Source organism: Nematolebias whitei, chromosome 23, assembly GCF_014905685.2.
Source record: "Nematolebias whitei isolate Nwh7 chromosome 23, NemWhi1, whole genome shotgun sequence".
In the NCBI taxonomy this organism is placed as follows: domain Eukaryota; kingdom Metazoa; phylum Chordata; class Actinopteri; order Cyprinodontiformes; family Rivulidae; genus Nematolebias; species Nematolebias whitei.
In genome coordinates, this window is record NC_056520.1 from 10,174,099 (window position 1) to 10,196,467 (window position 22,369).

Consider the following 22,369-nt stretch of genomic DNA (forward strand, 5'->3'; position numbering starts at 1 on the left):
TATAATTATTTAAATTAATTAAAAAAGGCCCCTAATAAAAGGTCCTAAACGTATTTAATTCAACTCTGATATGTGCATATCCTTTTAAATCTAACTCAGTCATTGTGTTTGTGTTTTTCAGAAACATTGATCTTAGAGGTGGAGAAGATGATGGACATGAAAGAAGACACCTGCTCAGAAGTTGTGAATGTGGATCCAGCCGCAGCCAGTGATTCGCCACCAAACAAATACCCTCGCCTTCTGTCCCGCTACAAGGCATACAAAAAGCACAGCTCAGACCAGGATTCAAGCATACACACACAGATAAGGAAATACTTTGATGCCATCCGTGACTTTGACACAGACAATGCACTTGTCTTCTGGGCAAAAAACCACACTAGATTTCCACAACTGCACAATTTGGCAATGAAGGTCCTATCAGTCCCTGCCTCCTCTGCACCAGTGGAAAGGGTTTTCAGTCGAGGAGGCATTTTAATGAGACCCCATCGTGCACGTTTAGGCCACAGAATGTTGCAATCACTCATATTTCTTAAATGCAATGAAACACTTCTTTAAACTCCAATAATCAGTTAGTCATCTGGACAGTTTTTTTTTTTTTTTTGTGGAAAGACTGACGTTTTGCCCTCCGGGGGCTGTCCTCTCCCCCGTCGACTCCTTCCAAAATGCAGCCACAGCCAAAGTGGGATTTTTTTGACGTAGTTATGCATCGGGCAAACTTTGTGTTGCTTTGTATAGCTGCAACGTTGAAATTGATTAGCCTCGTGGTTTTCTTTCTGTAGTAGTTTTTGTTCACATTCCTGGCTGCCTGCAGTGCAGTTATTTCTCTGAAACTTTATGAATATGAATAAGCTACTAAGTTTTCTTGGGTGATTTTTATGATACTGTGTTTTTTTTTCTTAATGTGCCTTGGATCATACAATGGAAGATCCCCAAGCAAATACACAAGTCTAAATGAAAATTAAACAATTTTAGAAAGTAACTGACTTCAAGTTTCTAATTTAATCCTAAAGACTGCATTTATACTGCCCAGTATTTCATGTTGACTTCAAGAGACCAAAAGAAGGTAAATGCATCTTGAGTTTTGTTTTATTAGGATCAAAATGGGTCACTTAAATTAGAGTTTAAATAAATTAAAGTAAGCATGCACAAGTTGTGTACAAAAGACATTGCAGTACAAAATTCATTTCACAAACAACACTGTTTAAAAACGTAAAAACATTACTGTCTGGTAAAATCATCAGTTTTGACACATTAAAAAGGCTCATAACTTTATAAAAATATTTTATAATAACATTTTATTTATTTTTTTATTTTATTTGTGGATTTGGTCTCGAATTGGTCTCGCCCTCCTTCGGTCTTGGTCTTGTCTTGGTCTCGGACTTTAAAAGTCTTGGTCTTGTCTTGGTCTCGGACCCTAAAAGTCTTGGTCTTGTCTCGGTCTCGGTACACTCTGGTCTTGACTTGTCTTGGTCTCGGGTTAGGTGGTCTTGACCACAACACTAGTTTATACATCAAAATATGTCAGCTTTTTTCTTAGCTTAGAATATTACAATCTTTCAGAATTTTTCCTAATTGTAACTTTTTGTCCTTCTCCTACAGGAAGAGGGAGATTCTTTCGCTTCCGTTTCCCGGCCTTACCTCTCCTAGGTATTAGCAAGCAGTCCCTTCCCCAAGAGGACCCTGACGCCGTCATGGTGGACTCCCCTCGCCACAGCGATGGCTCAGTGGCAACGCACAACTACCAACTTCCCACCACCCGTGAGAGCTGCAGTCCCTCCTATGCGAACGACACCCGGGCTTTAATTGGCCCCAGCCACTGTTCGACCCCGGTGTCTGGGCCTTTGAACCACTCATCGCCCAAAGGCCCCTGGGATCGGGTATTTCCGGAGCAGACCCAACACCAGAGCCAAGAGGACACGCTCACTGCAGCTCCGTCAATCCCAGGCCTCACCCCAACCGCCTCCAGAGAGACTGTGTGCAGTATACGCAGAGCCTCCTCCGTACATGATATGGAAGGCTTTGGGACCAAGTCCAAGATGGCCTTTAGGGACCGACACGCCAGTGAAGGTTGGGATCTGCTTTACTATCCTCTGCGCCATATTTTTTTTCTGCTTTAACTGTCTAAATTAAACCTCTAACATAGTTTCTTCTCTTCACTCACCACTTGTTTTCACATTCAGGAGGTAAAATGTTGCTAAGCTCAACTTAAAGGAATACTTTGCTCATTTCTGAAGTGATGTTCTGTCTAATAATAGGCGTAGAGCACTGGGTATGGAGAGAGGTGAAAGTCTTTGCCCAGACTAGACTAAGGGCTAGTTAGCCTAGCCTCGTTGTTCATTTTTTCCAAGACTTGCACAACAACTCTTTCTCCAAAAATACATACCAATGTGAAAGACCGCTACATTAGCTAATATTAAACTTCTACACTTTTGCTTGACATTGCTTCTTTGTAGGGGGGTGGCTGTGGCTGAGTGGTTAGAGCAGTTGTCCTCCAATGCAAGAGTTGGGGGTTTGATTCCACCAGAAGTCACATGCTGAAGTGTCCCTGGGCAAGACACTGAACCCCTCATTGCCTCCGATGTGTGTCCCATCGGTGTATAAATGTGATAAATCACTGATTAGTCTTTGTGTAGATCTAGTAAAGTGCTGTTTGAATGGGTAAACGAGGGCACAGATTGTATTGTAAAGCACTTTGAGTATCTAGATAAGATAGAAAGACGCTATATAAGCACAGTCCATTAACCATTTGTTCCTGTTTTCTCAACCGGACAATGTTCGTGTTACTACGCAATGTATGTGGGCTGCGAGTGGACTGTGAACTGGGCAGGGGAGAGTTATTGTACATGTTCATGTTGTTTTTATTTGTTCATTACAGTTAAAACCATGATCTATCTTTGCTCTTCACTCAGTAGAACAGTATGTTGGCTTTTAAAATGCAGTTTGGTTTCATAAGTCAGAAATATTAAATAAAAAAAAAAACAGGCTCTCGTTTAGCCATTAGTCTTGCGTGGACCAAAGCTTTTACCTCTTTCTCCAACCTCCATGCTCTGACAGATGCAACAACTGATAAGAAACTGATATTAACTATTCGACAGAACATTCCTCAGAAATGACCAGACAACCGCTTTTAACCCTTAAAAAGTATCATGGGGGAAAATGAGCCGCGCATTTAGTTTTATTTGTTTTTATTTTAATAAACACGACCATTCCTGACCAAGTCTAAAAATCCTTCAAAAACTTTTTTACTTTGAATCATTTCAAACGCTCTCATTACCTCACAGTAACATTACTGCCCTCTAGTGTTCCTTAGAGTAAAAACTGACCCTGTTGAAATCCATTATAAATGCACTTTTGATCTCATATTTATCATATTATAAAGCATAGTGTTTCTTTTATTAATGTATTTTTAATCTCTTTTTCTCTACTTTTGATGTTTATATTAGCTCTTTAGATAATTTTGCTCCACTATTACATTTGAGAGACGCCATAAAAACACAGAACGGGGGGGCTGGTACTTACTCTGAAGGTTGCGCCCATCATTGGTGAATGTTGCCGTGGAGCCCCGTTTCACCTCATCCAACAACACGGTTTTAATTTAGATGTGAAGAACGAAAACGCACTTGTGTTGTGCACAAGTCTACATTTAGTACAAAAATTAGATTCTCATGCACGAAGGCTGAAAAATCTTCTGGTCCGCCCTCTACGAGTGACTCCAGTTGGCTTGATCTAAAACGTGGCGCCGTTGGTGGATGGACGGGACCGCAGCAGCTTTGTGGTCTGCTCCAGTAAAAGTAAGAAACAAAGCCCAAACAGACGTGCACGAATAGAGTTAAAAAAAAAAAAAAAACAAGATTAAAAGAGACTTTCGTCTCCGACCATCGACTTGTACATGTTTGACCCTAAAGGATGCCCTATGTTCAGCTCCTGGTTCTGGAGGGTCCAGTAGACTGCATTATTTTCCCAAAACTCAGGACTTAAATGTAAAATATACATTAAAAATTCCTTTCCCAATTCCTACAATTGACATAAATATTTTGTCAATTTTTACAAAACTGAATTAAGATTTATTTATTTTTACTACTGTTCCTTTAAGAAGCTAAAATGTTTTAAAATTATTTAAATCAGATGTTTTTTTCCTGGCTTAGATAGCTCTTAAAGATTGACTAATTTATTGTGAACAAAAGTATTAAACATTATTTTTAAGCAGTTAAGTTTATCAATAATTTCCCCCTAAGGAGCACTTATTGTCATAAAGATAAAGAACCTTCTGAGGGTAAATCTCAGCTTGAGACACCAGAAGCTCGATCAGACATATAATTTGTGTGGGGGGGGGGGGGGGGGGTGTCCTTGGTGACAAATCCTTTATTAAAACTATACACGGAAAAGAGCATTATTGTTGTTTAATACAAACACATTTTAAATTAACTTAATATTATCCTGAGAAATAATTCTCCTTACCACAAAACTGATGACCAGAGGATAAAAGTTACAGAATTAATCTTGTGTAAAAAAAACAAAAAAAAACAATCATTTTAATATTCACGTGTGTCCCACAAAAAGTAACAGCTCCTGGCTGTTATATTATCCCATTTATTTGTAGACTGACAATGGTAGTCTGCATCTTTGTAAGTTTAACTCTTAACAAACACGGTGTGTTGTTATCTTGGTTGATTTCTTCAAGTTTTCCAACTAAATCTCACAAAGAAGTACCGTATTTTTCAGACCATAAGGCACACTTAAAATTAGGGATGCCAATATTGGATTTTTGGCCGATATTCAATATTTAATACACTTTCCTTTGTCAGAACATAGCCCTCTCTCTTATTTAGGCTTATTTGCTACAAAAATTGTGTAGCAGCTGTAAGAGCTGGTGACATATATTCAGTAAGAGCCATATGATATGCATAGCACTTTGACTTACTTAATGAAAAGTGCTAAATGTTATTTATTAGCATTAGTCACCTGCGATGCTGTCTCACTTGTGGAGGCTTGTTCTAGGTTCCTAGCTGCAGTGTGGGATCCTCTGCACTCTTGTACATGAAGGACAGCCTTTTTAAGTTCAAAGTTTTTCTCTATCCATTGTGCCGTAAGACTAATCATGCTAACGGAGCTAACACGACGTCCAAATGTCTGTGGTAGAACTCATCCAAATGCTATAGACTATTAGCTTCTCAATGACGTCTGAAATGACGGATTGTAACTCGGGTAAGGCTACGTCGGAAAAATATCTGACTGGGGACGATGTAGCGAGGCTCAACGTAGTCCACAAAATTTTCGGAATCCGATATCCTCAACGAAAAAAACTTCCACACCGCCGACATTTTGACTTTTCCTCTCCGCCGTGATCAGGTCAGGTGGGCGCGAGTGACGTCATCACGTTGTGCTGGTACTGCAGGCATCCTTGTCACTGGGTTGTCATACAAAAACAGCACCTTTTATATCGGTGAGTTATTTTGATGAAATGGGCGATGTCCAATATTGAACTTTAACGCTAATATCGGCCGATACCGATACCATGCCGATAATATTGTGCATCCCTACTTAAAATTCTTTAATTTTCACAAAAATCAACAGTGAGCCTTAAAATCCGGTGCGCCTTACAGTCCGAAAAATACAGTCGTGTTTGAGGTGTACTTCCAGTTAACTGAGATGTTGTCGACCAACTAATCAAAAGCTTCCAAAGCCATGACGTCGTCATCTGGGCTTTCCCATACTGTTGAAGGCAGTCTTGGTGTATGTAAACTTGTGACTTTTAATAAAGTAGTAAATAGTTCTCTCAATTTTCAGACTTTGAACAAATACAAATAATTTTTGGGGGGAATCCTAACTGACCCCAAACAGGAAAGTCTTAGTCTGATTTAATGTCAGACTGTGAGGAAAAAAGAGTTAAACGTCTTTGTATACAGTGCATGTACTCTACTGGAAACATATCAGACCAATGAAAAGTGAACTCTCCTGCTGCCTACATGTTTAAAGTCAGGGATGGACAGTAAAACTAAAGGACGTAAATGTGTTGGTCATAAATGTAACCTTGTTTTATCCAAATCCCCAAGGTCCCAAAATAGGTACAATGTCATGAACCAGTTTCTCAATCAGTAATAGAGTAGCTCCTTATCTTTACTGGGTGCTATTGATCCTCCCTGAAATCTAAATCTGTCTTTGGGACAGAATCCCCCCCACCCCCACCCCCCGGCCTCGTTCCCTCCAGTCCAATCAGTCCACGTCACTCCTTAACTACAATTCTCATTCAAACGGCTGAGAGTGGCTGACACCGTAATACGTCTTCTTCATTGTAATGAATTGTTCATGAGGGGCAGCAACCGGGGTTTGATGCCAGCACTCGTTTATTATCATGGAAAACCAGAATTCTTCACTCACCCACCCTCCCATCCTTGTCTCTCTCCTCCTCCTGCCGTCGCAGACAATGGTCGCAATATCAAAGGTAACCAACGGCAGCCTGCTGCATCGTGAGCTCATGCTTTTTGGCACGCCTGTTGGATAATATGTGTTTAATGCACCAAGCCTGCTTTTTGCACGAGTTTATTTATTCCCCACCACCACCACAGCAGGTTTTATGTTGAATGCAGATGCCCTGATGGATGACTGACGGTGTGTTTGTAGCCTTAAAGACTGGAACGGCACTAATTGACTCGGTCTTGAGTGTACGTAACCTTTGTGACCCTGACCGGTTGCCCATGGGAAGGCTCCGCTAATAAACACATGCCTGCATGAAGCAACTCTTTATATTTCTCCTGCTTGTTGTCTGTCGAAGGAAATCAATGAAGCTTTAGACAATGATGCCTCCCACTGTCTGTAACCTGTTTTCTTCCATGCGACCTCTGGATCTATGCTGCCGTATTCAAATGAACTAAAACCTGACTGTGTTTCTATTTACAGCCTTAATGCACACCCCCGTATCTCTCTGTTATTTAGTCCAACATGAACACTGTGGTGCTTACGCTGCATGCAGGACGGACATCCTCTTACCTGTCGTAGATCTCTTTGAACGACCTCAGTTTAAAAGAAAATAGTTTATTTTCAATACCAACAACCTAAAGTACGTAGATTCCCTAAAAATATTGTCTAAATATTAGTTTAAATGACTTAAAACCTTCAAAATGCAACCTGAAAACATGCTTCATCTCACATATATCTATTAAAATATTGCTGCCATTATCAACTTTTTGTTTTGATTATTTTATTAACAAATTTATCATTTTTATAACGGTTTTATTTAATTTTTCTCAACAAAGCCTTACAAATAAACAAACAAAATATACTGTAGTTTTGAAGTGCAAATTGAATTAATTTACTTTATTTATACAGGCTAGTTGCGTTGATACGCAATTGTCTCATTTGCAAGAGATCAAATAAAACACTGCAGTCAATAAAATCAATACAACCAAGGATACAATAAGAACTGCAGGAAACCAGTGAGAAACTCAAAAGAGTTCCAAGACAAACATCTGGACTTTATTTGTAACAGAAGACGTTTCGTTTCTCATCCGAGGAGTTTTCTCAGTTCAAAGAACAGAGAGTGTGGGGTTCGAGCTATAAAGCCGAGGTAAGCTAGATGCATATGCAGCTTGCCCTGTCACACCTCACATAGAGGTTTGTTAGGGTCTTTGTTAGTCTGACTCACAGACTAATAAAGACGAATCAGATGTAGCATAAAGAGGAGGAGTCGAGCTGTTGTGGCTACGTATGGTTCTCCCACATGCTACAGAGGCCCGTTATAAAGCTCAGCTAAGCTAGATACATATGCAGATTGCCCTATCACTCCTCACATAGAGGAATTGGCTGTAACATAAAGAGGAGGAGCCATGCTGTTGTGGCTGTGTATGATTTTTCTACATGCTACAGAGGCCCATTTGTAAATGAATAAACTCACAGATTAACAAAGATTCCAATTAACCCTAATTGTGAGGAGTGATGGGGCATCTGCATATGTATCTACCTTAGCTCAGCTTTATAACTCAAACCCCACACTCTGTTCTTTGAAGTGAGAAAGCTCCTCAGATGAGAAGCGAAACGTCTTCTGTTACAAAATAAAGTCCATTTGTTTTTGTCTTAAATTCTTTTGAATTTACCATGTCCTGGATGACTGAGAATTTTCCCAGTGTGGTGAGAAATGTTGTTTTGAAGGCGTTTGGTCACATGGTTTTACTTTTTTTTTTTTTTCTCAAAGGAGTGAAACAAATACAACCACACACAACACAGTAAGGAAATCAGTGTTTGGTTGAAGATTTATTTGTTCTAACGATGCTTCTTGGCAATACGTCTACTGTTGGAAAGCCTATTTATTTCCCCTTAAATTGTGCAACATCTGTTTGGAAAATACATTTGTTGGTTGAACAGGAGAGTTGAAGATGTGAGTAGCACCTGTGGAAAAACCTGCCAAATGTTTATCAGTGCTGTCCTCTCATTTTGTCACCCCTTGTTTTGAGGTTCTGATGCCCCAGGTGTTGACAACCAGGTGCTAATCAGGCATCTAACTGTCAACTCTTGTGAGCATGGACCCTGCTACAGTGGACTAGTGGTGGTCATGTTTGACTGATCTGGACAGATCTCAAGCTGGTGTTCTGCATTATGTCCAAATTGAAAGCCAAGTTCCAAATAAGAGGGGATGTCTGAGACCAGATCAGATTCTGCAAGCAGTGGCTATCCCATATCTTCACAGTAAGGGACCGAACTTTATCCTACAAGATGGCAATGGTCGCCATCCATCCATCCATCCATCCATCCATCCATTTTCTTCCGCTTATCCGGGGTCAGGTTGCGGGGGTAGCAGCCTAAGTAGGGAGGCCCAGACTTCCCTCTCCCCAGCCACTTGGTCCAGCTCCTCCGGGGGAATCCCGAGGCGTTCCCAGGCCAGCCGAGAAAAATAGTCCCTCCTGCGTGTCCTGGGTCTTCCTCTGGGCCTCTTTCCGGTGGGACGTGTCCAGAACACCTCACCAGGGAGGCGTCCAGGAGGCATCCTGAACAGATGCCCGAGCCACCTCAACTGGCTCCTCTCGACGTGGAGAAGCAGCGGCTCTACTCCGAGTCCCTCCCGGATGATCGAGCTTCTCACCCTATCTCTAAGGGAGAGCCCAGACACCCTGCGGAGAAAACTCATTTTGGCCGCTTGTATCCGAGATCTCGTTCTTTCGGTCACAACCCAAAGCTCATGACCACAGATGAGGGTGGGAACGTAGATCGATCGGTAAATAAAGAGCTTCGCCTTTTGACTCAGCTGTCTCTTCACCACGACAGACCTGTACAGCGCCCGTTTCACTGCAGACGCTGCACCTATCCGCCTATCGATTTCATATTCCATTTTTCCTTCATTCGTGAACAAGACCCCATGATACTTGAACTCCTCTACTTGGGGCAGGACCTCCTCTCTGACCCGGAGGGGGCACTCTACCCTTTTCCGGCTCAAGACCATGGCCTCGGATTTGGAGGAACTGATCCTCATCCCGGCCGCGTCGCACTCTGCTGCGAACTGCTCCAGCGAAAGCTGTAGATCACGATCTGATGAAGCCAACAGGACCACATCATCTGCAAAAAGCAGAGACACAATCCTAAGGCCACCAAAACAGATCCCCTCAACACAATGGCTGCGCCTAGAAATTCTGTCCATAAAAGTTATGAACAGAATCGGTGACAAAGGGCAACCTTGGCGGAGTCCAACTCTCATCGGGAACAAGCCCAACTTACTGCCGGCAATGCGGACCAGGCTCTGACACCGGTCATACAGGGACCTAACAACCCGTATCAAAGGGCCCGGTACCCCACACTCCCAGAGTACCCCCCACAGGGTTCCTCGAGAGACGTGGTTGAACGCCTTCTCCAAGTTCACAAAGCAAATGTAGACCGGTTGGGCAAACTCCAACGCACCCTCGAGGACCCTGCTGAGAGTGTAGAACTGGTCAGCATCTTGGAGGATAAATTTCGGAGACCCCCTCCACAGTGGAGAGGATGGAATGGTCTACCTGCAGTCCACCTATTTGAACAGCTTAGGTGTACTGTTTGTTCCAGAGTAACCAGCAAACCACACTGGCTGAATTATAATGAAAGCTTTTTTTTTCATTCAACTTTTGTTTATACAGGCTAGTCTCATTGAGTCACGAGGACTTATTTTCAAGAGAGACCTCTTTTAAACACATAAACAAACAAACAAATGTGGTGCACAGAACAATGAACAGCCATAAAAAGCATATAAAATGAAAAGTAAATAGAAGTAGTGATATAAAACAAAATAAAAACAAGCAACATTATGAAACGAGGTAAAATGTTAGTTTAAAATCCCTTAGAGAGGTCAAAGTCAACAACTTCAGATTTTGTTGCAAGGTGTTACAGGTTACATGAGCAGAGTAGGAGAAGGCCCTTTCGCTGAATTCAGTCCACACTCAGGGAACGCTGCAGATAATGTCTTGAGAGCGCACGCTGTAGCTGCATTGACGACATGACAAGTAGGAGGAGATGTATGAAGGCAGCCGACCAAGGACTGATTTAAAAATGAAAATGTACCAGTGAGAAAGTCTGCATGAAGTTAATGATGACTAGTTAACCGGTGAATACAGGGTGCAGTGATGGGTACGGTAGGTACAGCCAGTTATGAATCTTAGCATACTGTGATAGTCAGCGTCCAACATCTGCAAGGTGCTTGTAGGGGCATTCATGTAAATAATGTCGACATAGACAATGGCCGGAAGGAAAGTACCAGTTACAAGGCATTTCCTAGCATTCAGGGTTAAATAAGGTTTATTTTTAAAAAAGAAACCCAATTTTAATTTATTTTTTTGTGGTCAAGTTTTCGGCATGAGGCTTAAAAGAGAGATGTGTATCGACCAAGATTTCCAAGTATTTGTAAGAATTGACAAACTCAATAGGAACACCATTCATAGATAAGATACAAGGAAGGACTGCTGGTACCAACTTCCTGTTTGAAAACAACATCCCTTTGGTTCTATTTGCATTTAGCACCAGTTTGAGATGGAACAAATCTGACTGGATGATGTCAAATGAAGACTGTAAGCGCTTAAACACCTTAGCAACTGTTTTAGCTTGACAAAAAAACAACTTTATCATTGGCATACGAATGTAAGGATGCATCAGGAATGATCTTACCTACATTACTTATGTAGATTGTAAAGAGGGTGGGTCCTAAGACTGAGCCTTGTGGTACACCATTGTTAACATTTAAATAAATGGAAGAAGTACCATTATGTTGAACACACTGCCTCCAAGAGGAGCCAGTTGAGGTGGTTTGAGCATCTGGTAAGGATGCCCCCTGGGCACCTCCCTAAGGAGGTGCTTCAGGCATGTTCGACTGGAAGGAGACCCCGGGGAAGACCCAGGACACGCTGGAGAGACTGTCTCTCTGTTGGCTTGGGAACGCCTTGGAATCCTCCCAGAAGAGCTGGAAGAGGTGGCTGTGGAAAGAGATGTTTGGGCCTTCCTGCTCAAGCTACTGTCCCCGTAGCCCAACTTCGGAATAAGCGGAAGATAATGGATGAATGGGCATTACCTCCGATCTGAGAGGTAATTAAAGAACCAAACGATAGTGTGAACTGAGAAACCAATGTCTGAGAGCTTATGACATAAGATGTCATGGTCTAATATCAAAGGCTTTAAACAGGTCTAAATAAAGTGCAGCACAGTAGTCCTTAGCGTCCAATGTTTCAACATCATTAAAAACCTTCAATGAAACAGCTGAAGAATTGGATGTAGCATAAAGAGGAGGAACGAGGCTATTTTGGCTGTGTATGGTTCTTCCACATGTTACAGAGGCCCATTTATTAAAAGAATAAACTGTTAAATTGTCAACATGTCTGGTTTCTTCACACTTCCATCGTTCAGTCCAAGAAACATTAAACAAGACTCAACTAACAAATGTAACCATTTAAAGGTAAACAATCCCGGCTTTCCAACGTTATGAAAATTTTTCTAAGAAACATTACAAATAAACAATTCACTAAACAAAATTTTATTAATCTTTGGTGCTATTTACTAAAAACATTTTGAAATTAGCCCCTATGTTACATATAAAATACGGGTTTTATTTATTTATTGCATGTATCATATGTGAGCTTATTTGATTTAAATGTATTAATTCAGCTATTAATGATGTCTAAACAATTACTTGTGCTAAGAACAACAAAGAGTTGCCTTCCCCTTTTCTTATTGATAAAGCTTGAGTTACTGCCATCATGATGGGTTTTTTTTCTGCTAAAATGAACAAAAAGGTACAAAATCAAGGTAAAAATCTTTTTTCTTTTAACATTTTACCTAAATTACTATTCTTAAAGCAGAGTTAAATGTAAAAATGAAACAAAACCGTTGATGACAACGGATTGACGGTGTAAGGCAACTCTACTGCATTAATTAATCTGAGCCTGAATTAATCTCTGTTCCCCCAAACTGAGGTGTTTTAAACAGCTACGTACATCAGGTAAGAAGGTGATCCTTCACAGAACCCCACTTTAAAAGATCTGAGCTATCCATTCAAGTGTCATGGTTTCTATAATCAGGCTTAATGCATTATTATCCTCCGAGATCCAAAAATAAAATCTGATCTGTCCAGGGTTTGTTGTGTAATCTCCCCCACTGCAGTCGTTCTTTTTTTCAATTCTAGGATTTATTCACTGAGCTGCTGCAGCCATTTACCAATAATACCTCAATGTTGATGCTGTTTATACCCATGACCCTACAATCCAGCCAGACTTCCATAATCCCACTTTCCTCTTTACCTCCTATTTCTTCTCTCCCCCTGGTTTGCCAGTGTCTCGCTCCTGGATGGCTGGGGGTATGGCTTCAGCTTCTTCCTTAAGTTGTGTTTTTTTTTGTTCTTGACTGCTGTGACGCATCCTGACTGTGGCATGTATCGACGCTGCGCATGCAATCTCTCATCCTCAGCTGTCTGCTTGCCCGTCCTTGACTCTCAATCACGGCGGTGTTCTTGGTGAAAAACAGGAGGGGAAACAGTGCAAACCTTCCATTGCTGGCTCACGCCACTGAATCAGCAAGTCTCTTCTTTTTCACGTTTTATCACCCTCATCGGGCCACATGTCAGTGTGTGAGTGGTGGTGTCGCAGTGTTGCACAGTTGAATGCTTTCACTAGAGGCCAGGGAGTTTGTCTACAAGTCTGTTTGTGCTGTGCAGAACATTACAAAGTGTTATGAGGGACCGTTTTCTCAATGTAGAGCATTTTAGCTTCATCGGGTAGTGATAGTTCAGCTAACTGGATTATATTCATGTTGTCTACGTTACAGTTGTAACAAAATGTTTACGTCTACTCTTCACGGGCTTCATTCGTTTTGAGTCATAAATTATGTGTAGCATGGTTTCACGGTGCTAAAAGAAAAATTTCTAAATGTTTGTTTGCATTTATTTAAAAACAGAAAAGCAAATGTACTAGAGAAATTGCATTTCCTGCAAAAATCCAGTGTGAACGCTTATAGCAGAAGAACTTGCTGAAAAACAGCTGAAATCGGCTAATAAAACATGCTGAAATGGAAGAACAAACCTAAATTAGTAGAAGAAAGTAGAAAGAACACATTTGCTGAATTAGGTTTAAATAAGCAGAAATTAGCACAAAAATAGGTAATTAGTTAAAAAAAATAAGCTGAAATTAGCAATACATAGCTGAAAAGTAACTGAAAAGGCAGACAGAAGCTTAAGCTACCAGAAGGAAGTGGAAACAGCTGAAATGTGTTAAAAAATGTGGAATTAGCTAAAAAAGCTAATATTAGCATAAAAACTGTTAAATAGTGACTGAAATAGCAAAAAAAAACAAACTTAAAATAGCAGAAAAAGGCTGAGAGGAGCATAACAAGCTGACATTAGCATAAAGAACTTAACTAGCCTAAAAGTAGCAGAAATTACCATGAAAAACATTAATGTATCTGTAAACAGCTAAAATTAGCTACAAACATTCTAAAAAGGTAGCTGAAAAGGTAGAACAAGCTTAAATTAGCAGAGAAAGCAAGAGAACACATATTTGCTGAATTGGTAGGTGAAAAAGCTGGAATTAGCAAAAAAAAAAAAAAAGCTAAAAAGGCAGAAAAAAGCTTAAAATACCAAAAGGAAGTGGAACAAGTTAAAATGAGCTAAAAATGTGGTATTATATTTAAAAAAAAAGGCTGAATAACTGGATTTTTTTGCCCAGAAAAATGTACAACCAACCAATGTTATCTTTTTTAAAACAAGCATAAAAGTTTAGAGAAATTCACCACGTGGCTACTTAACAAAATTTAATGACAGCTTAGAGCAGCAGGTCCAAGAATGTAAGGGAGAAAATACATAAAACGCCCTATCTCTGTTTTCTGCTTTAAGGCATTTAAACCATAGGAATGGTACAACAGAAATGTATTAATTTTGACACAACTTTTAACACTATGTTAGACGATAAAACCAGTGTTCAGCCAACACCTGCTTCCCACTGATGTTTAGTTCAATGGTTCCCAACACTGGTCCTTGTGGAACACCATCCTGCATGTTCTAGTTGTTTCCCTGCTTTGACACATTTGATTTAAATGAATGGGTGATTAACAGGCTTCTGCAGAACATGAGGAAGTAATTAAATTACTGAATCAGGTGTGTTGGAGCAAGAAAACAACTAAAACATACAGTATGGTGTCCCTCAAGGACCTTTGTTGGGAACTACTGTTTTAGTTAAATGTCTCTTAGCAAGTTGGACCTTGACCAGATGCTTGTCATATCCATCAATAAGCTTCTGGCATAATTCTGGCTGGGTAATTGACCTCTGTCCAAGTATCACTGACCACACATTTAGATTAGTTGAATTTAGGCGCAGTGTACAAATGTTTAACACGGTTGAGTTTGGGGCTTCGGGAAGCCCATTGAGACGGTACCTTACTGGGCTGTGACAGCATTTGAAAAAAGTTTCTAAAATCTCTCAATGTTTTGGGAGATTCTTAATGCCCTCTCATAAGTCTTGGTACTTTTTTTTTTTTTTTCAAATTTGAAATTTGAACATGAACAAAATGATTCGGGTCTTAATCTGGCCTTGAACGTTTCTTTTAGTTTTTTGGGGGTTTTTTATGTATTGTGCTTTAGTTCTATTTATTTGTGAAGTGAATAATTAGAACACCCAAGCACATTTATGATTTTCTGGTATGTCCATCATCCTGTTCTGCCGGGGCACAGCTCCCAGATTTCCCAGGTATCACACAAAACTACGCATTCCATTGTTTCCCCTAGATCAGTTCCTTTGGCGGGGCACTCTTCATAGAGGGTGAAGGAGGACGAGACAGAGTCACGTCTGTGTTGCCCGCCTGCTAGCTTAGTGCTACGTTGCTGTCGGTTTTTATCGATAATGGGAGGGGGGTCAGGACGGTGTCACATCTGTATTGCTCGCCCACTAGCTTACCGGTGCATTGGTGCCAGTTTTTATACGGGGTCAGGGGGATTGGGGGGGGGGGCATGCAAAGCGGTACATCAGTAGCATTTTTGCTAGTGCATTTGTATTGTGCGACAGTTGTCGATGGGGGTGGGGGAAGGTCGGAAGGTAAGGCGCTCGGTTCTGTTGATGGGGCGAGGCAGCCCACTTGTATAATGGTAGGGGAGACGCTGCATTCTCAGGAAGTGCACATATCGGGCAACTGTCACCGATTTTGCGAATTTGCAATTTTGTTGCGCGACTGTCGTCAACTCAACACTTGTGCAATATTTATGCGATCTCCCATTCTTTGCATGAAAATTCTGTGAAATTTAAATTAAAAAATGGCATACTTGCGATTTTCAGTGTCCATCTGCTCTCTTAACAGATGCAGCCCAGTGAAGTACCGTCTTTCCACAAGCTTGAGCTAGCCTGACTTATCCAACCAGAAATTAGTTTAGGATCATTGACCTGTTGAAACTCCCAACAGAGGCCAAGATTCAACTTTCCAGCTGTTGATTTGAATTGAGACAAAGGAATTAGAAGGAAGTCCTCATTCCTTATTGATTCAATACGTGCAATTCACCAGTACTAGAGCATGATGCTACCACCACCATGTTTGACTGTATGTACAGTGGGTGTATTTATGTGTATTTAGGTTTAAAAGCTATGTCTGGTGTGACAGCACTTCTCCAGAAGGCAGTTGTTTGTGTGTTGGTTCCAAAAAAATCTCTGAAAGACTCAAATGATGACATTTGTACCTGTGATTGGTGGACGTAGATTTCTGTATTTAAACAACTGTATTTTTATTGAGAATTTTTCAAAAATAGTCCTGCTCGTTCTAAATGGATCAGTTTTGTATTTCAGTGTCTGTTGTGTAACCAATGTTGTGGTGTTGTGGTTGAACTCACTCCAACAGAAAGGGCTACTCCATTCTCACCACCCATACCACACAAATCCAAACTAAACACCGAATTGTCCTCTGATGTGTACAGCTCACAGTCCCTGAATGGGATGAGTCAGCTGTTACTGATGGGGTTCCCGCTCTATCAACTTCTTTTTCAGGGCCTCTCAGCCACATCAAATCCAGCCTACTCGGCTCCACCTCCGACTCGAACCTCAACAAGTATAGCACCATTAACAAGATTCCCCTCATCACGCTCAACTTCTCTGAAAGCAACAACGAGAAGAAGTGCCCCTCCTCTCCATCCTCAGAGAAAACCATCATCGCCCCCAAAGTTAAAGACCGAACACATAACGTCACCGACAAGGTTACACAGGTAAGGCTTCAACAATCAGTCAGACTGCAGTGATTTATTCTTTGTTTTCAGGGAAATAAAGTACTTTTAAGACATGAAGTTACTGTAATCAGTAATTAGTTTGTGGCACAAATGTACCAGAAACATTTGGCCTCTAAACAACTGGTCCAGTTTTCAGTATTTCGGTAGGGCACTCAGTTCTGTTGACCGGGGGAGGCACCCTGCTTGTTTAATGGTAGGAGAAACACTGGTGTTGTTCTTTGATGCAGTTTACAAGTTGCTTTCAGCTTTTGACTATTTCAGCTCGCATTATAAGTTTGATGGGGTCAGGATCAGGATAAAGTAAGGCAGGATTAAAAAATGACAATAAAACAGCTCTATTGTTGTTGTGGTTTCTAGGACACAAAATGATAGTGGGCAAGAAAGAAACAAATGGCTATTTCCTTGTTTTTCAAAATATGCTTATTTTGTGTTGTAGTGTTTCTCATCAAAAACTGTGTGAACGGGAGTTGCAATTTCAAAAGAAAGTCTGTTTTTAAAAATGTCTAGATTAGTGTGGACAGGATCTAGATTTAGAAATGCCTCGTTTTGCTGTGTTTTTTGTTGTGTGTGAGCTGTTGTGGACATGACGATATAGAGGCCTAACTTGCTCCTATCTGTTTTCACTTTGTGCTTTAAAAACCAAAACTAAAGATTTTTTATACCATTTTTACTGTTTTACCTCTGTCTCACTTTAACCCGAATAAGTTGTCATTTTATCATGTGCTGAAATAATTTATAACTGGGAGTAAAAGTACTGTATATGGACAAAGAAAAATCTCCTTATTTTGGGAGAAAAGCCAAGTGAAGAATGCTCTTTCTCTATATTTTTATGTTGTCCATGTGGACGTTCTCGCCACCTAGTGGCACAGCATGGGTATTTCAGCGTTTTTGTTTAAATACCTTTTATCATCTGAAATAAACCTTTTTAATTAACTAAAATCATATTTAAATCTGAAGTATGGAAGATGGGACCTTGAAACTTTTTTAAGATTAAAGACAAAACCAATATGGAAATCCTTCAAAATACAAACTTTGTAGACTTTTTTCATTTCAACAGTTATAGCTGCAAATGTTTTCATAACAAAAATAAAAATAGTAGCATAAAGTGGTTTAATGAGCATTAAAAATGTCTGGAATGGCTCTTTAACATATTTGACTTTTGGTATACATTGACAGCAATTACTGTAAATGCCACCAACCCTGTGTGTAAATTTCTTTAAACAAAAATTAAAAAAAGGGCATAAATAAGAAAAACCTCTTCCTGGGCACCTTTATTTTTAACAAGGCAGAATGAGAAAAGAGTGAAATAAAATTTAACTGTAGTGTTTATTAAGGATTATCACAATTCAAACTGCACTTCAGGATGATTAACAGAAACCTACGGGGTCAGGATGTAAAAACTCTTCCTCTCACGGTGAATGAAGACAAGTTGTCCTCCAGCAAATGGACCACATTCAGAGCTCTAAGCAGATTTCTAGAGTTACAGTCAAGGGTAGAGTTTGTTGCCTTCATCCCCGCCAGGGCTGAGATGAAACATCGAGTAGTCAGGGGATATAACGTGATACATTTCCAGGCATAGGTCATAGCTTCCTTTAAAGCACAGATTAGGTCTCAGTTTTGCATTTTGCCCCTTAACAGTGTAACCGATAGAGGACACAGAATTGACCCCCAACTGAACTCAGCTTGTGCCGAGGGCCTTAGAGGCAGAGCGAGCATACTACAGTGACCTCTCAGTACAGTAATAAGGTCAAAATATTTAGCAGCAAACAGCTGGGATTAACCATAGAACCAGAAACTGAGACGCCGATTGAATCCTAATATGTTTTGGGAGAACATCTTCTTTAACAGCCCTGATCTTAAATCCTTTCCACGCACATTCTCTACTTCTACTTTTCTCTTCTCTGTAGGGTCCTTTGCTGTTCATTATCAGTCTCCAGTATCCTTGTTGTTTGCTATTTCACAACTAAAACTTAGCTGAAAAGTAAGAATAGTTTAGGTTTGGTTAATGTTTTTCTGTTGTTTCAATACTTCTTGGCAAAAAATCGCATACGTTGCCAAAACCTGTTTGTTTCCCCACAAATGGTGTCACATTTGTTAGGAAAATACCTTTTTGCTCAATATTGGTCAGACATTTTTAAGTTTGTAAGGTTGATTTTTTTCATTCATTCAACCTTTATTTAAACAGATGAATCACACGGAGCCTCGAAGATTCATTCATTCAAGGATGACGTCTGACAGAGTCCAAAGATTCTGGGCCTCTCTGATTGGTCCATGGACTTCCTCAGTGGTTGGGGGGAGGGGCAGAGCATCGATGGTTTACAAAACTTCCAGTCAAATTAAGATAAGATGGCTGGTCAAGGCCAGTCAGGGAGCCGAATTCAGATAAACACGATTGTTTTGGGGACAGGCAGAACTTTAATGACATCTACCTTGAGTCTGTGTTGGTCCACTCTGTTCTGAAACATCCAAATTAAATGGCCACACCAATGGACCGTACCTGAGAGTAATCCTTGAGAACTGATCCATCCTTCCAAAAGCATTTGAGTCTGGGTGCTCAAGACACGAACCAAGCCATCACATAAGACAGGCAGCCTGAGCAGGGCCAAATTTGTTGCCGACAACTTCCTTGTTCGTTGATAGACCAGGGACCAGCCTAATCCAAAAAGCAGGAAACCAGTTAACATAAATCCAATTATATATGCGTCCTTAACATCCACGATTGACTGCAGAATTAGACACATTATCAAGTCTTCCAAATCTGTGAGATATCCAGCTGCGTGCGTGCCAACAGGGCAAATCGGCTCACCTACAGCCCATCTTCTCTTCGAAGAAATCTTATCAATTGCATTGAGGGACCAACTGACCAAATCTATAAATTATGATTCCAAAGATTTGTAGAAGAGACGCTCTAAAGTAGCTTCACAAACAGGACAGAGCAAACCAAAGCGGAAAGGGAGAGGAGGGAGGAAAATGTGTCCGCCCTTGACAAGAGCAAGTGTTGAAGTGATTAGCTGTGGCAGCCATCTCGAATTGGGTTGACTGAACCTACAAAGTTCAATTGAAGGCCAGTGGATTTCCCTTTTGAAGATGTTTTTTCTCATCAGTTCACATCAGTTCTTGTTTAAGCAATTAAATTAAAAAGGAAGTTCTGTTGCCTTTGATTGAACTTACTGGGATTTCTGTTCCCTGGAATACTGAGAACATTTGTTGTAGAAAAATAAGACTCACTGATAAGACACTGACGGGCTGTCTGAGAAGTCCACCGTAGGTGTAGTGAACTAAGCCTCCGGTCAAGACCTGCCTCTGAAGACCTTCATGGGACAGGAACTGTTGTTTCATTGATTTGAATCCAGAAATACAAATTAGCTCATCCAGAGACTTTCTAATTGTATCCTGAACTAATCAATTGAAAGAACACTCGCTTTTTTATATTATCATTACTATTTTACAATGTCTTGATAATCAAAAGTGTGTTTAGTTCAAACCATTTTTAAATGTTGAAGTGAACCGCTCATTTTAAATCAACTGTGAAACAGTATTAATGATTTTTAATCCTCATTCAAAGTAGAAATCAAGTTAAATGTCTATGTTACAAAGTAATTATGCATTTTTGATCTTCTGTCTGAAATGAGAAAGGTGTGATGTCGGTCAAAAGTCGGAGACAGTCGCAAACAAGTTTATTGGAACGAACTGTCATGTTTTTAAACCTCTCAGACAGAAACAAGAAAACTGGCACCTGTAAGTCTGTCATTTCTCCAAAACATTTCTCTGTCTGTTCCTAAACATCTCCGCTGTTTTTCTGACTTGTAATGACCCTCTGACGTCACTAAAACCACACCCCTGTTGGTTCTTTCAACCAATCAGGACTTCCCAAAAGTGACCGGAAGCAGAACTCTTTAAAAGTCGACACTTCCTAGTTCCAGGGAGAACAGAAGTTCCGAGAGTTCTGCTGAGAAGGAAGACGAGTGTGACTGTGAAGTCCACGGTGGTCTTTTTCTGAAAGATGACACCTGTCTGGAGTGTTGGTTCAGGTCATCACGCCAAAGACCTATTCAACATCTCAGGAGTTCAGCACGTTTGCTGAAATTCCACTTAACTTAATCCTATCCTTCGGGGGAGTTTATTTTGGAAGTTGGGCCAGTCAGCCTCGTGGTCCCAAGTTGATGAGAAGCGGATATAAATCCCTGGAGATAAAAAGACTCAGCCTTGCTGGACGTCAGGAGAAGGCCTCTCTGAAACCCCACCAAGGTAAAGAGTCGGCGCTCGGGTACCATCTAGCTGAAATCACCGGGAAACGTGCTATCTGGTTTCAAACAAGATAACTCCCCATCTTTTCTTTATTATCTTAGTTAACCCTAAGTATCCACTTTTCCTTCTTAAAGTTTACTCCATCTCTATATTTCCCTGCCAGTAAAGATAAGCTAAAAGCCTGCAGACATTAATTTAAGATCTAAGGATATGTCTGTTGTTTCAAGCTGCAAGTGAGGAATCATGGCCGTATGATTTCTCATTGTAAAGCTCATTAATTAAGCTGTGTTATTGTAATCAATTATGCCAATCAATGTGTAAAATGTGTGATGTGTTTAAATCGTTTTGATAAATAAAAGACCGCACTGTTGTTGGTGGGTCAGAAATTTAAACACGTCTTTGTCCACATTTAATCTTCTAGGCACGATATTACTTACTCCAGAAAAATGAAAGAATCCGTTTAAATTAAGTATAATATTATGTACTTGAATTAGTCCAGATATTATAAAATGTAAGAGAGCACCCCTGAGCTAAATCCATCTCTCGGCGTCTCTCATTACACAGAATTGTCCTGTATGATTAATATCTGTTCACAGTTCAGCGTTATGTCATGATGTCCTATAGTACAACCTTCCAGTTATGATGAAACTGTTGGTATTACGTCTTCCTGATAGGTTTAGTTCATATCAGCTCTCTGACAATCTGAGGTCAGACAGATTTTACCCCCTGGATCCGTCTCATCCCTGGGATCTACTGTTTGACATTTTTGTAAAAAACTGTTAAAAACTAACAAATTGAGTCTCCATGTCTCACTTATCTCACGATTACAACTAGTTCAAAATGCTGCAGCCCGATTTTTAACTGGTACTGATAAGAGAGCACACTACTCCAGTTTTGGCTTCCCTGCACTGGCTCCTGGTTCATTTCTGAATTCATTTAAAAATCTTTTTGTACGTTATTAAATCTCTGAACAGCTTTGCCCCCTTTTAGCTCACTGATCTGCTGCAGCCATATCCCACAGCGCTGAGGTCAGCAGACCAGATGCTTTTATTGGTTCCAGGCACTCATTTTAAGCTCAGAGGTGACAAAACCTTCTCTGTTGCAGGTCCAAAACTGTGGAATGAGTTGCCACTGTATGTCAGGCAGGCTCTCTCTCACTGTTTTTAAGTCTCGTTTAAAAACACACTTTTATTCCCTGGCTGTTGACACTGTGTGAGCTGATTTTAACTTGTCTGTATTTTTTAATTTTAGTAATTTAGTTTGTCTTTACCTCTGTGTATCTATGTATTTTATCCTGTGTCATTTGCTTGTTTGTTTTAGCTATACACCACTCTGGTTGGCCTTGTTGCTGTTTTTAAGTGCTTTATAAATAAAGTGGTATGGCGTATGGTATGGTATGGTGTATGGTATGGTATGGTGTATGGTATGGTA

At 40.4% G+C, this 22,369-nt stretch overlaps 2 protein-coding genes across 3 annotated transcripts in view; both read left to right on the forward strand.

Annotated features, from left to right (window-relative positions):
• Positions 1-626, forward strand: part of LOC119428732 (zinc finger BED domain-containing protein 6-like) — a 4,773-nt gene extending 4,147 nt beyond the window's left edge. For both annotated transcript variants that reach the window (XM_037696406.1, XM_037696405.1), the window contains one exon: positions 122-626. In XM_037696406.1, coding sequence (XP_037552334.1) covers positions 122-555 — 434 coding nt within the window. In that variant the 3' untranslated portion in view covers positions 556-626. The remainder of the gene's footprint in view (positions 1-121) is intronic.
• Positions 1-22,369, forward strand: part of LOC119428731 (potassium voltage-gated channel subfamily H member 7) — a 121,820-nt gene that overhangs the window by 76,819 nt on the left and 22,632 nt on the right. Inside the window, exons 4-5 of the mRNA XM_037696404.1 lie at positions 1,606-2,067; positions 16,455-16,669. Of these exons, the coding sequence (XP_037552332.1) occupies positions 1,606-2,067; positions 16,455-16,669 (677 nt within the window). The remainder of the gene's footprint in view (positions 1-1,605; positions 2,068-16,454; positions 16,670-22,369) is intronic.